At 32.1% G+C, this 15013-nt stretch overlaps 1 protein-coding gene across 1 annotated transcript; it reads left to right on the plus strand.

Moving 5' to 3' along the window:
* Positions 1-7350: 7350 nt before the first annotated feature.
* Positions 7351-11955, plus strand: LOC127735582 (probable ribosome production factor 1). The gene is made up of 4 exons (XM_052245827.1): positions 7351-7474; positions 8449-8692; positions 9198-9417; positions 10593-11955. The coding sequence occupies exons 2-4, from the start codon at positions 8520-8522 to the stop codon at positions 10842-10844; spliced, it is 645 nt and encodes a 214-aa protein (XP_052101787.1). The 5' UTR covers positions 7351-7474; positions 8449-8519; the 3' UTR covers positions 10845-11955.
* Positions 11956-15013: the final 3058 nt, after the last annotated feature.

The following is a 15013-nucleotide window of genomic DNA, read 5'->3' on the forward strand; positions in this document are numbered from 1 at the left end:
GTCTCGCCTTCTTTTGCTGTTAGTCACAGGCTCAACAAAAATGGGGAAAAAAATTATTAAACATTTTCCTCTAGATACTATCTTTTGATTGTAAGAAGTTCTGTTCAAGTTTGGTAAAAATCCAAGAAGGTTTATGAATCTAATAAATGTTTTAAAAACTTTAACTGCAGACTGTGCGTAATGCTAACTGGAATAAAACTAAGTCCATGTATAAGTAATATACGGAAAAACAGGAAATAAATTATTACAAAATTTCCTTCTAGATACTAGCTTTCGATCATAAACAAGCTTCTGTCCAAGTTTGGTACAAATCCAGGATAGTTTAAGAAAGTTATTAAAATTTTGAAAGCTTTAACCACAGAGTGAATGTAATGTAATCTGGCAGAAAAACAAAGTCCATTTATAAGTAAAATACGGATAAACAGGATTTTTCTTTAACAAAATTTGCTTTTGAATACTATCTTATGATCACAAACAAGCTTCTGTCCAAGTGTGGTACAAATCCAGGATAGTTTAAGAAAGTTATTAAAATTTGAAAAACTTTAACCACAGAGTGAATGTTATATTAACTGGCAGAAAAACTAAGTCCATTTATAAGTAAAATACGGATAAACAGGATTTTTTTTAACAAAATTTTCTTATGGATACTATCTTATGATTATAAACAAGCTTCTGTCCAAGTTTGGTACAAATCTAGAATATTTTAAGAAAGTTATAAAAATTTGAAAAACTTTAAACAGAGTGAATGTAATGTTAACTGGCATTTATGAGTAAAATACGGAAAAACAGGATTTTTTTTTACAAAATTTTACTCTGGATACTATCTTATGATCATAAACAAGCTTCTGTTCAAGTTTGGTTGAAATGCAGGATAGTTTAAGAAAGTTATTAAAATTTCAAAAACTTTAACCACAGAGTGAATATTTGTGGACGCCGCCGCCGCCGACGACGACGACGACGACGACGCCGATGGAATGTAGGATCGCTATGTCTAGCTTTTGCGACAAAAGTCGCAGGCTCGACAATAAAAACATACGGTACATGCAGATATTTCTGATATGTAGGAGTTTGATAACTGACCAATATATCAGTATTACACTACAGTAACCTCTTTTGGAATTCGTAATCCTATTTTCTGATTTAGCTACTATACCACTCCCAATTTGACAAACCCTATTCAGGATGATTTAAAGATCTTTAAACGAGTTGGCACACCTCAAACTGTTTACTTTCCCGCCAATAGCTTATACTTAGGCAGATAAGTGCTGAAAAGTAAAAATAATTCCCTTTAAAAACTCGTTACAATAATAGTTATGCCTTGCCTTTATCCGTAGTTATAGGTTCAATTCAGGTTTTAATTTTGTCACATTATATTAGAACTCTTAAAAACCATTGGCGAACTTTAAACAAACTGATTTTCTAGGTCGGGATATATGATTGTTCTTCAGTTTTGTAGTTACAATTTATCGAAACACCACAGGTCAAAGAGTAAACAATGCGACTGGTTTCGAAGTGAACGTTTTCATTAGTTTTTTTTCGAAACGGATTTGTAACTATATTTAATGTAAATGTATCATTGTTGGTTCTTATACATCTTTGGCTTTCAATTATTCCACTTTGAGCGTTACAGATGAAGGTAAATCAAGAAAAGCGCTTCGGACCCATAACATTCATAAAGTGTTCTTTTCTTTTTTTAATGGTAAGTCAATGTTTAAAGCATTCAAACGACAAGGATATCTTCGTTTCAGTGCTTCATCGAAAGAATATGCGTTTAACCTAAAATTCACTTGCTGTAGGTGAGGTTACCCGCTTAAATTTCCCGAATAAGTGTAAACGTTTTTGAATAGGAACTATTGGCAGTCAAATGTGAAAACAGTTCAGAACCCCGAATACTAATAAGGATTTACCGAACCAAAAGCACCGTATGAAAAATACTAACCAAACAAGCGCGGTTGGTTAAAAAATGATTGAGAATCAAACTGCTATGTCTACCGTACATAAGCAGAATATCACTAATAACAGCAATAAGAATAATTCAAATTGAATATATGTTAAATGTATATTAGTACTTCATTGTTTCATTTTGAAACAGGATAATGTTTGGTGTACAGCACTTGTGATCAAATATTTACGACAGAAGGTTTCTGATTGTCAAGGAGAGTGGGTTGGATTAGAAAATAATGCAATGAAGTGGCTTTTGTCCCAGCTGTGCGAGGGACAAAGTCTCGAAATGTTATTTAAAGAAGCTGTATATCAAAAGGAGGACGAATGGTAAGACCATTTTGGGCAAAATTAAATATGAGTCCACTTCTTAACCTAACAGTATAATGTGATCAAAAAATTGCTGTTTTACATTATAACATTAGGCTTTATAAGAAGTGGACTAGATTATCTAAAATTTCATTAAACCAAATTTTCAAACAGTCCCATTTCTGCCAAGAAAATAGTGAACATATTAACATATATACTGTGAGGTAGCTCCTTACAATAGAAATGCACATGTTTGAATTTCAAAAAAAATTTCAACTTGAATGAAACAGTTTGATATACCCAATATATGTTAGAATGTAAAAGTCAAGAAATTTGAATGTAATTTCAATTTAAGGATACTTGTTTTATGTTTGTAATTAATTATATTAGAATTAAATGTTATTAAAATTATTGTCAATGACAAATTACGGTCAACTTCTTTAGAAAATCGGTATTAGTTAAAAGGGCATTAGCTACGAAATATATATAAAAAAAATATGTATGTTTTTTTCTTTGCTCAATCTTTAATGAAAGTGATATAGTGAAATAATAATTCGCTTTTAGCAGCCAATTTGGTTCAATTTTGTCAAAATAAGATAAGAAACATCGCTGATAAATTATTCACTTGCAAGTGAATAATTAGACCTCATTCAATTTGTATTCATGTGACCTTATATTTAATCCCTTCGCTTGAGATGGGTTACGCATGTATTCAGCTATTAAAAGGAAAAGAATGTCAACATTGAAAGCGAAACAAGGATGAACCATTTGTTTGACTGATTCGATTCATAAAAAAAAAATCATTCTTTTACAGGTAAATACGATGATGAACATGCTTTTTAACCTACAATATGAAATCAAACTAACCTAGAAAATCCAATTGCACGTGGCCGCTATCTGTTTATATTTATATTTATGTTTATATCGGGTTATTTGACCGTTGGCAGTCTTCGGAGGTCATGGTTTATTAGATGACGTCTAGACAAAAACACACACGAAATGTTGATACATATTATAGAGTCCATGCATTGTAATTGTTTATTTTCGACTTTCTGTAATTTGGATATACGTTTTAGTATGTTATAAATCAAATATGAGAATTTGAGTCAAATCGGTGAACATGATTTTGACAGCTAATGCCCCTCTAAAGATAATAATAGTTACATTTTTCAATTTTCCCAGGTCTGATTGACTGAAAGTATGGATAGTCGCATTCAGAGTGTATCATCAGCCCCGCAGTGAGAATTTCAAAGTTACACTGTAGCTGATTTGCATCATGGTGCTTTGATCAATTCATGTATAGAAAAACGAATCACGTTTCCTTTAAAAAAAAGTTAAAGATGTCGTAACTTAATTGTTAATAATTTATTTTAATATTTTATTGTTGACTATCTTGCCACTAAATAAACGGGTTATCAATAACTGTTACCTTAAATGATGTTAAAATCCGAACAGAAAATCTCAATTCCTTTTTATATTTCTTGTGAAATTAAACTTTGTCTTGAACACATTACTTTTTGATGGAAATATCTGATATTTTCCGTGTTTTTGGTGGGGTTCGGGTTGCTCATTTTTTAGTTTTCTTTATAGTGATTGGTATAGTGTTGTTTGTCTAAATTTGAATTGGAATTCGAGATATAAGATGGTATGCAATCAGCACTGAAAAATTTACTGCTAAAATCAAACGTCACAAACTTAATTACAACGGTATCAGATATATAGCATTAACCTATAATAACTGTACGGAATGTACAAGGGCAGGGGGTGTACAAAAACTGCTTCAACAGAATTATGAGGAAGAACGACACTACATGAATTTGATGTTCACCATCACGAATTTGTTCACCGATTCAATATGTAAGTGTCTCAGCTCACTAGTGACATGTTTTTTGCAGGCTTTGATCTTTAGATACCAGAATAGTCGTCTTATCTGTAATTTTACCGATTGTGTCCTATTCCAGACTATGATATTTTGACAAAGTGTACATTCGCATGACTGGTGATGTACGCAAAGCAGGATACGCTTGCCATGTCGACGCACTCGATCTCGCTCAAGCTATTTCCTCAATTGTTATGTGTTACCTTGATTTGTAATCTTTATCATTTATGAGATAAGAACATTGGTTAACTACTGTTGACATAAAGTATACATTCCGAGCCACGTCTCTTTGACTGTGCGATAACACAGTCACACCAAATCAGTTGGCTTTTTGACATTGTTTTACATCCCCCCCGTTTTTTTTTTAATTAATATTGTATTTATATTGTGTCATAGATCAAATTTATTCGTTCAGTGTATGTTTACTTTTTTTTGTTAATATGTCTTTTTGATCGATTTAAGCCATTTCAATTGATATTTTATAGTGTGTCTTTCTATGTTGTCATGTTACACTACTGTTTCAGGTTAGGGTGAAGGTTGGCGCCTGTTAAAACGTTTAAACCCGCTGCATTTGTTTGCACCTCTCCTGAGTCAGGAACCTGTTGTTCAGTGGTTGTCGTTTGTCGTTTGTTGATGTGGTTCATAAGTGTTTCTCGTTTCTCGTTTTTTATATAGATTAGACCGTTGGTTTTCCTGTTTGAATGGTTTTACATTAGTCATTTTGTGGCCCTTTATGGCTTGCTGTTCGGTGTGAGCCAAGGCTCCGTGTAATGGCCATACTATGACCTATAATTGTTTATTTTTTACACATTGTGACTTGGATGGAGAGTTGTGTCATTGCCACATCTTTTTATTTCTACATAGACTCAAAGATACAAAAAAAACAAAACAATCTAGAACAGGAAACCGAAAAACTGTCATACAATCTTAAAGGTTTGGCGTACTGCAAAACCTGGTTCAACCAACCTCTCTAATTCAAAAGTGCCTGTATTAATTCAGAATTCTGATAGGCATTTGCCAATGTTTGCTACCAAGATTATCGTCCGAAGAGATTTTGAGACACTAGCTAGTATAAAGATAAGGAGAAGTAGTGTTATTGACATTAAGACAACTATCCACCAATAGTATAACTATATCCACCAATAGTATAACTATATCCACCAATAGTATAACTATTGGTGGATAGTTGAACTTTCATGAGAAAATTTTAGTACCATGTCCTCTGTACGAAACTTCTTGGAAATCATACTAGTAACACATTTGTACTTAGAATTAAATAATTTTTATACGAACTTTTAAGACAATATTTCAGTATCATGTCCCCTGGAGGAGTAGTAGTATTTTTTACGTACACAACAGCCGTCTTATGAAATATTCGTCAAGGATCGTAATTGGAAATATTCTATGTTTTAACGGGATTACTAAAGTTAATGATTTGTTGTGCCAAATAAAATTATGTAAATGTATGAAGTCAAGAAGGCTTTGTTCAGAAATAATCTGAATAAAATACAAATCCTGATTCCATGCTTGTTACAGTATTCCTATGAAAATAAATATCATGTGTCTACGATTTGCTTAGAAGCAAAGCGTGGATTCAGAATCTGTATTTTAATCAGATTAGTTCAGAAGAGACAAGATTTGAGGTTCAAAAATATAAGCGAAGATATTTGTAGGCAGGAAGAACTGATGTTAAAATAAAAAAGAAACCTCTTGAAATTCTTGAAATAAATTGGCGAAATTCAGATAGCTGAAGACCGGGTGTCAGTAATTGCCATGAAGGTTATAGACTAAGATGGGAATATTAATTCACAACTGACAGATAAGGAAAATCGGAATTCAGAAATTTGTTGAATCAAAAGATAAACATTTTAAATTTTGTTTTATTGAAGGAATCCATGGATAGTACTTGCGTTTACCCCGTAGTTTTATTTCTAGCCATGACGGCCATGTTAGATAGCCATAGTTCATTAGAAACAACCAGCTCTTACTAAAAATGTATGTGTTGATTCTGCTCGATAAATATGCGTTAAATTATATAAAAAGTCAATGGGTCACCTTGTGTTTATGGAATGTTTAATATATAAATTATTGAATTACAAATGTTTATATGTAATGCAAAATAATGAACTTTACTTTATTTGGCTGTATAACATCACGTCCAAACGGAACAACCAAGTCTTAAAAGCTGGACTGAAGATGTCAGACCAATCTCAGACTAACAAAACAGTGGAACATGTTTTCCATTGTTCAATTTGCGCGCAGGTATACATACAGCACATCTACTATTATGAAAATTATACAAAAATTTGCGACATCACATATTTACTGTTCTTCTGCCATTAGGCAATGTATAATAGATAATTGATCGATATATCCGATGTTGGTGAAATTTTGTATGCATTTAGAATTCGTTGATTGTATCTGATTATAAAAAAAAAATATGTCATATATAGCATTTATAATTCAAGAGATACAGTCAACTAAAATTTTGTGAAATAGGTCTTAAAATGTAGAGAAATTTAAAAGTCTTATCATTACCAGACAGATCAATGGACATTTAATTTTTTAATAAATCGGTATGATCAGAATTAAGCGCTGTGCTTGTAGAAGACTTTTATTCTATGCTTTGACAGACAGACTTCTTTGAATGGACATGATTCAAAATAATTTTATTCAAAAATGTAACATATAAAAATCTATATGACAGTTAATTTACAGAAACACTTGTTTTATAGATTAAATTGTTATAAATTAGGTCAAATTTTTTCATGATTTTTAGGAAAACAAAGAATTTGGGAATTTTTCTTTTTTTATTTTGCTCTCAGTTTGGTATTGATTTTGTTTCTCCGTCGGAACGTATATGTGTGTGGGAGTTGGCTGATATAGTACATGTATTGATTATTGAGACCACAGTAAAAAAAGCTGTTTTTTCAATGAATAGGTACACAATAAGTACGTCGAAGGTTTTTATTGAATTTTAAACTATTTTTTTTTCAAATTATGTACTTCATGGGGTGACGTGAATCTGTTAAACTGTTTGGCATGTTTTAAATCTAACTTGTTATACTATAGAGTCTAGATTAAAAATTTAAACCGTAGTTCATTTCACTTCAGATTCTGTCTTTGTTTTTATTCATTTTTATCTGCCCTAAATGTGTTCACAAATTAAAGTTAAAGACTTTCATTAAATATTCGTTATATATCAAATGCGTAAATCAGTTTCTGTTCGTAAACACACAAGGTAACCCAAAAAGGAAGTGATATACTTTATTTACAATATTTTCTCTCTATATATATATATACATGAACGCATATAAGTAGGTTATGAGTTAAAATACAGAGTCGGTAAGTAAGAACGATTGAATTTTAAATTATCAATATACCACGATTAATTGTATATGTATGTGTACTATCAATTTAACTACGATACTTAATTGTAATGTCATGATCAATCAAAACTAATTCACCAGACACAATTCTCCGTACATAATGAAGCCAGAGTCGAGACCCTGTATTGGCTATGCATCAGATCAGCGCATGACTCTTTCATGCAATACATAATAAAAAAGTTCATGTTTAACAAAAGGATTTGTTCTGACGTATGATTCCACTCGCCGACTCGAATCATAACAGATTTCCGCACAACTTTTTATCGTCGATTTTTTGTACATTTGATGAGCAACTGGTAGAGTAAGGACTGCACAGTTATCATTACCATTCCAAAGGATCTGAGTTTGCTGCTGACATTGTGATTTCTGCTTCTTCTTCTTTAATTTTCTCCGGTTGTTTTCTATAGTGATATTTTTTATTTAAATGTGTATGTCTTTTTAATCTATCGATACTGATCTTGCACTCTTTCGTCCGGATTTCTTATTCTCCATTTTAGAGAATATACAAGTTTGGATGGTCAGTTCTTTCTTTGTCGTACAAAACACTATTCTCAACACATATACCTACTTTTTACACACAATGTTGCAAGTGCAGAATTGACGCTTGAATTCAACTTATAAATTTACATTTAAAATTTATTTATTGGTATACATTTATGGGATTTTTGAGATAATTTGATGACTCCCTCTGGCACCTTTCAAAGAAGATAATATCATATCCATGTATTAACATATCTATTGTAAGTATGATTAAAAACATTATTCAAGATTTCCTTGTGTTTTTAGAGAACCTGCATTGTTCTCATTTCCGATTTTCCAAAAATGCGTTTCGAGGAAATTACAATGAGGAATTTAATTAAACAACAATCGAAAATCATAATAGAATTACGTCTAAATGCTGTAATATATGTCCTTGTTTTAATATTTTAGAAAAAGTTATTTTGATCATAATGGCTGTTCTGGGATTGGAATTACGACTGTAGGTAAACGCTTATTTTAAAATGGACGATACTTCAGATGCGCAACTGACGCCTTCATCAATACCACCACCGCCACCTTTACCTCAAGCGTCAGCGTTACCACCAGTATCAGAGTCAGGACTTGATCATCAAATGATGTTGAAAGAACCATCATCACATGTATCTGAAGTTCAAAAGTTGGAAGCAATCCCTTGGTGGGTAAACTGATAATGATGTATTGATTTTCAGGTCGACTGTTTGAAACCTGAAAACACATGATTCTTATGATTTATAAATGGCAAGGTTTTTTTTCTCCATGCAATAGATCTATTATAGTTATACCATAGATAAATCTAAAAAAAACATAATTAAACCGTACTGGATGTAACGTAGCTACCAGGCACACTTTTTCAATATAAAATGAATCTATTAATGTTCTATATGGATACCTCAACATAGAAGAAAGGCGAAAGATACCAAAGGGACATTTAAACTCATAAGTCGAAAATAAACTGACAACGCCATGACAAAAAAAGAAAAAGACAAACAGACAAACAACAGTACACAAAACACAACATAGAAAACTAAAGACTAGAAGGAAACAATATTTGTTTGTGCTGGTAGTTGTGTTAAATTTTCTTATGTGCCTCTCTAAAAATAAAATCGGGACCGAACATAAATAATCAATTTGAAGTAAAAATTCAATCTTTTCTATTGCAGCAATGATAAAGAAGACATTTGTAATCGCTCTGACGATTCTATTAATGGGGACAGTGACGACAACGATAAGGATGACGACGACGACGACGACGATGAGGATGACAATGTCAAGACGCTGCTGTCTTTTTATCACGGTGGACACTGGAGTCGGCAGCAATCAAAAGATATTTGTAACGTTCTATGGATAAACGAAAAGGAGCTAAAAAATCTAAATTACAGGGTAAGTTAGTAAATGAATAAACAGAAATGTATGGCCAAGGTGAATTAGACAGTAGTCCCTTAAAAATAATTTTTAAAAAATAATTCCGAGGTTTCGTTAAAGGTAAGGGTCCACACCACGACAAGTCACATGCCGTTAAATTCTTAATGAACTGGACAAGGCGACCGAAAATCCAAATTCATAACAAAGTCCCAAACATTACAAATACACACGATTAATACATGAAGTACAATTTCAATATGCATGGAATCTTTCTGTGACGTGTCAAGGATATTTATTGAAAACTGAAGAAGTTGAATTTGAATACACTAAAATGGAACCGTCTTTTGAAGAAAAAAAAATTTAGCAAAATAACTAAGATATCAAGTCTGGAAAAACAAAAAAAACTGAGCCTATTTCATATTACTAGCAACAGGTGCACGAAATCAATATGAGTTTGTGAAGTTCTAAAGGTCTAGGTTGAAAACTGTAGGAGGAGTTGATTACATTAAATAGGTAGTTATTTATTATCGAAACTGCCAGACCGTCTACCCGCCCAATCAACCACACTCAAGTCCGACCGACATCACCATACCATAAGGCGGTTTTGCACATTGTGCAACCGACCAAAAGCACAAGTACAATTTGCATACATATACTTGAATGTGATTGGTCCGTTAGATTTTTTTCCCTTGGTTTACACTTCCATAGACCATGTTACCGGAACTATTTCGTAAACTTGTTAACACTGACTTGTGTGTTGTTTTTACTGGATATATTACTGGATGGAAATTGGATTCTCGAGGTTATTGGTGTGTAAGCTGGGCCGATGCAGTAATCTCTAGACAAAATGTGTTTAATCCAAAATTAAATTTCCTGATAGCGTATCTAAAAATGGTCAAAGTTATTGAAAGTATCAAGTTTGAATATTCCATGGAAAAACAGAAAAAGAAAACCACTTCAACGAAAAAATACAAATACAGTCACATTTAAAATACCGGATATTGAACGAAAGACACTCTAAAGACACGGATCAAAACAGAACAAAAACTGGTGAAATCAAACAATTATATATTTTTGGTGAAAAACCTAAAAAATAAAATGCATTGATTCATTGTAAGTGAAGAAAAAAGCTAGCCGTTATATACTATATATATGAGTTCCTTATATAAAACATTTATAATTATCATTATCAGGAAAATGTATGGTGTACAGCACACGTGATTAATTATCTGAGGAATAATGATATGACTTCTTGGGAAGAAAAATGGAAGGAAATAGAAGCTGAATCTACACAATGGCTTATATCCCAGCTACATGAGCGACAAAATCTTGAGATGCTGTTCAAAGAAATTGAACTACCAAAATCTGGTAAAAAACAAGATGATAAACGATTAAGTAAATTACGATTGAAACGTTTTCGAATATTTGCTTGTGACATATTGTAGTATAAAAATTCTGCCAAATAAAGTGTTTGTTATTTTAAGAAAGAAGGAATATTGAAATCGAAATTCCAGTATTGCTGGATTCAAAGGACACGTTCTACTCGTGTGTACCTTTTTTACTTATTTAATGCGTTTTTTTAGGGTTTAACGTCTATCTGTTAGATTAAATGAATCGTTGTAAATGTTACAACTAACACTATTATACAGATATTTATGGGTAAGAGTTATGCAATATTACTTACAATCTACTAAAATAGTGTAAAAATAACACGAAAAGAATTAAAGCTGATTGATATTCAGTGTATATTGTACCCAATTTGGTAGGTATAGGTTTCATCCACAAATCTCAAGACGGTCTAAGTTCTGAAATTATCCAAATCATCTGGGTTTTTTGTCAACTCGAAAAAGAACATTTAATTTTATTGTACGCTGCTTTATAATTCTATGAATATCAATTTTATTGGAACAGTCATCAATAAATATGGGAACTGATAAACTAAGCTTTAATTCGTTCTGCAGAACAGTTTTCAGTTTGGAATCTCTATGACCACAACACGTGTTTTTGGAAAACCCTTCATCAGGTAGGATCGACACCACAAGTTTGGAAAGTTATAAAGAGGTAGGCCCAATTTGTCCTGACTCTATTTCACACCTGGGCAAATTTTCTAAAAGTACTTTAAAATTTCTAAAATTCACAGTATCATAGATTTATAAGTGTACTTTAATGTTTTAACAATATTTGATGTATTTTCTAACTTATGACCAAATTAAAGATGGTTCAAACTAAAATTTTGATATATTTTTGTCAATTTTATATTTTATGCACGAAGTACTATACATACTTTAATAGCTAAGCTGTAAAAAAAGAGAATGTTTTTGTATTGCAAGCAAAACCAAGAAAAGTCTTTACATCACGGAAATATTTACCTACATTATTGACCCTTTTCATTGAACTGCATACAATTACTAAAAAAGAAAAGTATGTAGTGCTACAATACTATATATTTTAATCTGTTTTCCCTACAAATAACTGAGTTGTCATAGTGATGTTTTTGTTTTTTGTAATTAGTTTTTTGTGGGTTTTCTTTTCGTAATAAATTAACATGTATCTGTATCATGTTTTCTTTTTTTAAATAAGTAAACCAAAGGATTGATTGATTGATTGATAATTGATTGTTATACGTCCTGTGCGTAATCATACGGAATCAAATGATGCGAGTTATAAGAGAGGCAAAAGACACCAAACGATATTCAAAGTGATAAGTCGAAAACAAACTGACAACGCCATGGGGGAAAAAAAACGAACACTAGGAAAAGACAAACAACAATTCACAAAACACAACATAGAAAACTAAAAATTGAGCAAAACGCACCCATCTAAACTGGAGTGATCTCAGGTGCTTCGAAATGGTAAACAAACCCTGCTCCACATGTGGCATCAGTTAAAATGAGACATGATAATTGATCTACCTTTTTCCTTCTTTAATACGAATTATCTCTTTTCCTTGAAGATTGGAAATATACCTCTTGCTTACTATATAATATTTTGTTGTCTTTTAATGGCGATGTATCCCTTCACACATTCTCACTTTGGAATTAGTCACCAATCATAAATACCTTAACGTACATTGTGCACGTGAAACCTGAAGTATGCACAAGAAGCCCCTAAAGCGACTTGATATAAAAATAAAGAGTTTTGTTATCATTGAAAATGAGACAACTATCCATCAGAGTTCAAATGACGTGGATGTAAGCAATTATAGGTTACCGTACGGCTTTCAGAAATGATGAAAACCTACACCTCAAGAATGCTTCCAAGAGTTCTAGATTTTTGAAATTCTTTCCCTTGAAAAGATTCCTTCCCTTGAAAAGATATAAATTGTCAAAGATTTACTATCAACACCAATTCTTAATTAAAAAAACATTAATAGATATGTCATAAGACTACTACGGACATACGTTGGACAGTAACATCAATAGATATGTCATAAGACTATTACGGACATACGTTGGACAGTAACATCAATAGATATGTCATAAGACTACTACGGACATACGTTGGACAGTAACATCAATAGATAAGTCATAAGACTACTACGGACATACGTTGGACAGTAACATCAATAGATATGTCATAAGACTACTACGGACATAGGTTGGACAGTAACATTAATAGATATGTCATAAGGCTACTACGGACATACGTTGGACAGTAACATTAATAGATTTGTCATAAGACTACTACGGCCATACGTTGGACAGCAACATTAATAGATTTGTCATAAGACTACTACGGACATACGTTGGACAGTAACATCAATAGATATGCCATAAGACTACTATGGACATACGTTGGACAGTAACATTAATATATACGTCATAAGACTACTACGGACATACGCTGGACAGTAACATTAATAGAAATGTCATAAGATTACTACGGACATACGCTGGACAGTAACATTAATAGAAATGTCATAAGATTACTACGGACATACGCTGGACAGTAACATTAATAGAAATGTCATTAGACTACTACGGACATACGTTGGACAGTAACATTAATAGATACGTCATAAGACTACTACGGACATACGCTGGACAGTAACATTAATAGATATGTCATAAGACTACTACGGACATACGGTGGACAGTAACATTAATAGATACGTCATAAGACTACTACGGACATACGTTGGACAGTAACATGAATACTCGAAAGGTTTAACCTTTTTGTTTGATCATGTTTAAAACCCGCCACATTCAATGTGTATCAGTCCCAAGTCAGCAACTCTTTTCAAAAAAATCTTACGATTAAAATTGGTCGTAAGTTATACTGAAATGTGTATGACTTAAGAGTATTTTTACTCTTAAGATTTTTTGTGAAAAGAGCCACAGGATCTTGTAATTCAGTGGTTGTCGTTGTATGCTGTCTGTGATATTTGTTTTTGGTTTATTGTTTTGTAATAAATCAGGCCGTTGGTGGTTTCGGTTGAAATATTTCATGTTTAGTCATATCGGGGCCTTTTATAGCTAACTTTATGGTATGGTTTTGATCATTGTTGAATGTGTTATGGTGACTTATAGTTGCTTAATTCTCCTCACCCACTATTGTGCATCAAGTGTGTTCTTAATTGTATCTATTCAATTAGAATTATGAACCATTTCCAAATCTGAAAAAGTGAGTTATCTGATTTAAAAGTTGTTTGCAATACCCTATTCTCATATTATTTTTTAGTTATCCCCTTCTCTTACTCATGTTATATCAATCAAATATATTCGTGGTTCACATTTTCAGCTTTTCATTGATGATTTGTAACTCCTCCAGAATTTCTCTAATAATGAACAAAAAAGTCCGAAAAAAACAACAAGCTTCATGCACATTTTTGCATAAACATACGAGAAAAGCTCCCTGAAAATTACGTTTCAACCATGAAGCTCTCACAGATATATTTTGTGACTCTGAAAATGCAAAAACGAAATAAAAATTGATTGTGTCCTGTTTTCAATACAAACAAACTATTTTTTTTCCTCCCTTCTGAATTGATGTTTTTCCTCAAGAAGTTTAGAATAAAAACATGTACGTGTACTAATATTTAAAACATAAATATACACACCTTTAAAGATGAATGGTCGGTGCCATATGGTTTTTATATAAAATCACATTAATCTTAGAGAGATAATTGTTTTGGAAGCAATTCCCAGTGTCAAAATGTAGAACCGTCAACTGATGCCAGGAAAGGGAAGGTCAAGTACCATACGGTGCTCGGCTTCATACTGAACCATTGAAATAAAAATAAATCATTTAGCCTTTGAACGGATAAAACAATAGAAAGTCATGTGCTGTTTTGAAACGTGACTTCCGATTTTTTTGTATATTTATTTATTCACGACTTTATGATTTCATTTTCTAACAGTATTAGACAGCTTTACTAGCATTTACACAAAAGGTAAGATACAGAACTTATTAAATCTCATAGAACTCTATGTAAGAAGCTGACGTAAATCACAAAACTTTTTTTTTTGCATATTAATAAGCCAACTTTGATCTTAGAATGTTATCAAAATGAGATAAATTATATTATGGTATTGTTTTTTTTTTATATTTAAGCTAAATATTTTCTTGCAGTTTTGCCATTTTTTTCGAGTTATGATCCCTTTTATCAACTTTA

The sequence above is a fragment of the Mytilus californianus genome, unplaced genomic scaffold (genome assembly GCF_021869535.1).
Source record: "Mytilus californianus isolate M0D057914Y unplaced genomic scaffold, xbMytCali1.0.p SCAF_3, whole genome shotgun sequence".
NCBI classification, from domain to species: domain Eukaryota; kingdom Metazoa; phylum Mollusca; class Bivalvia; order Mytilida; family Mytilidae; genus Mytilus; species Mytilus californianus.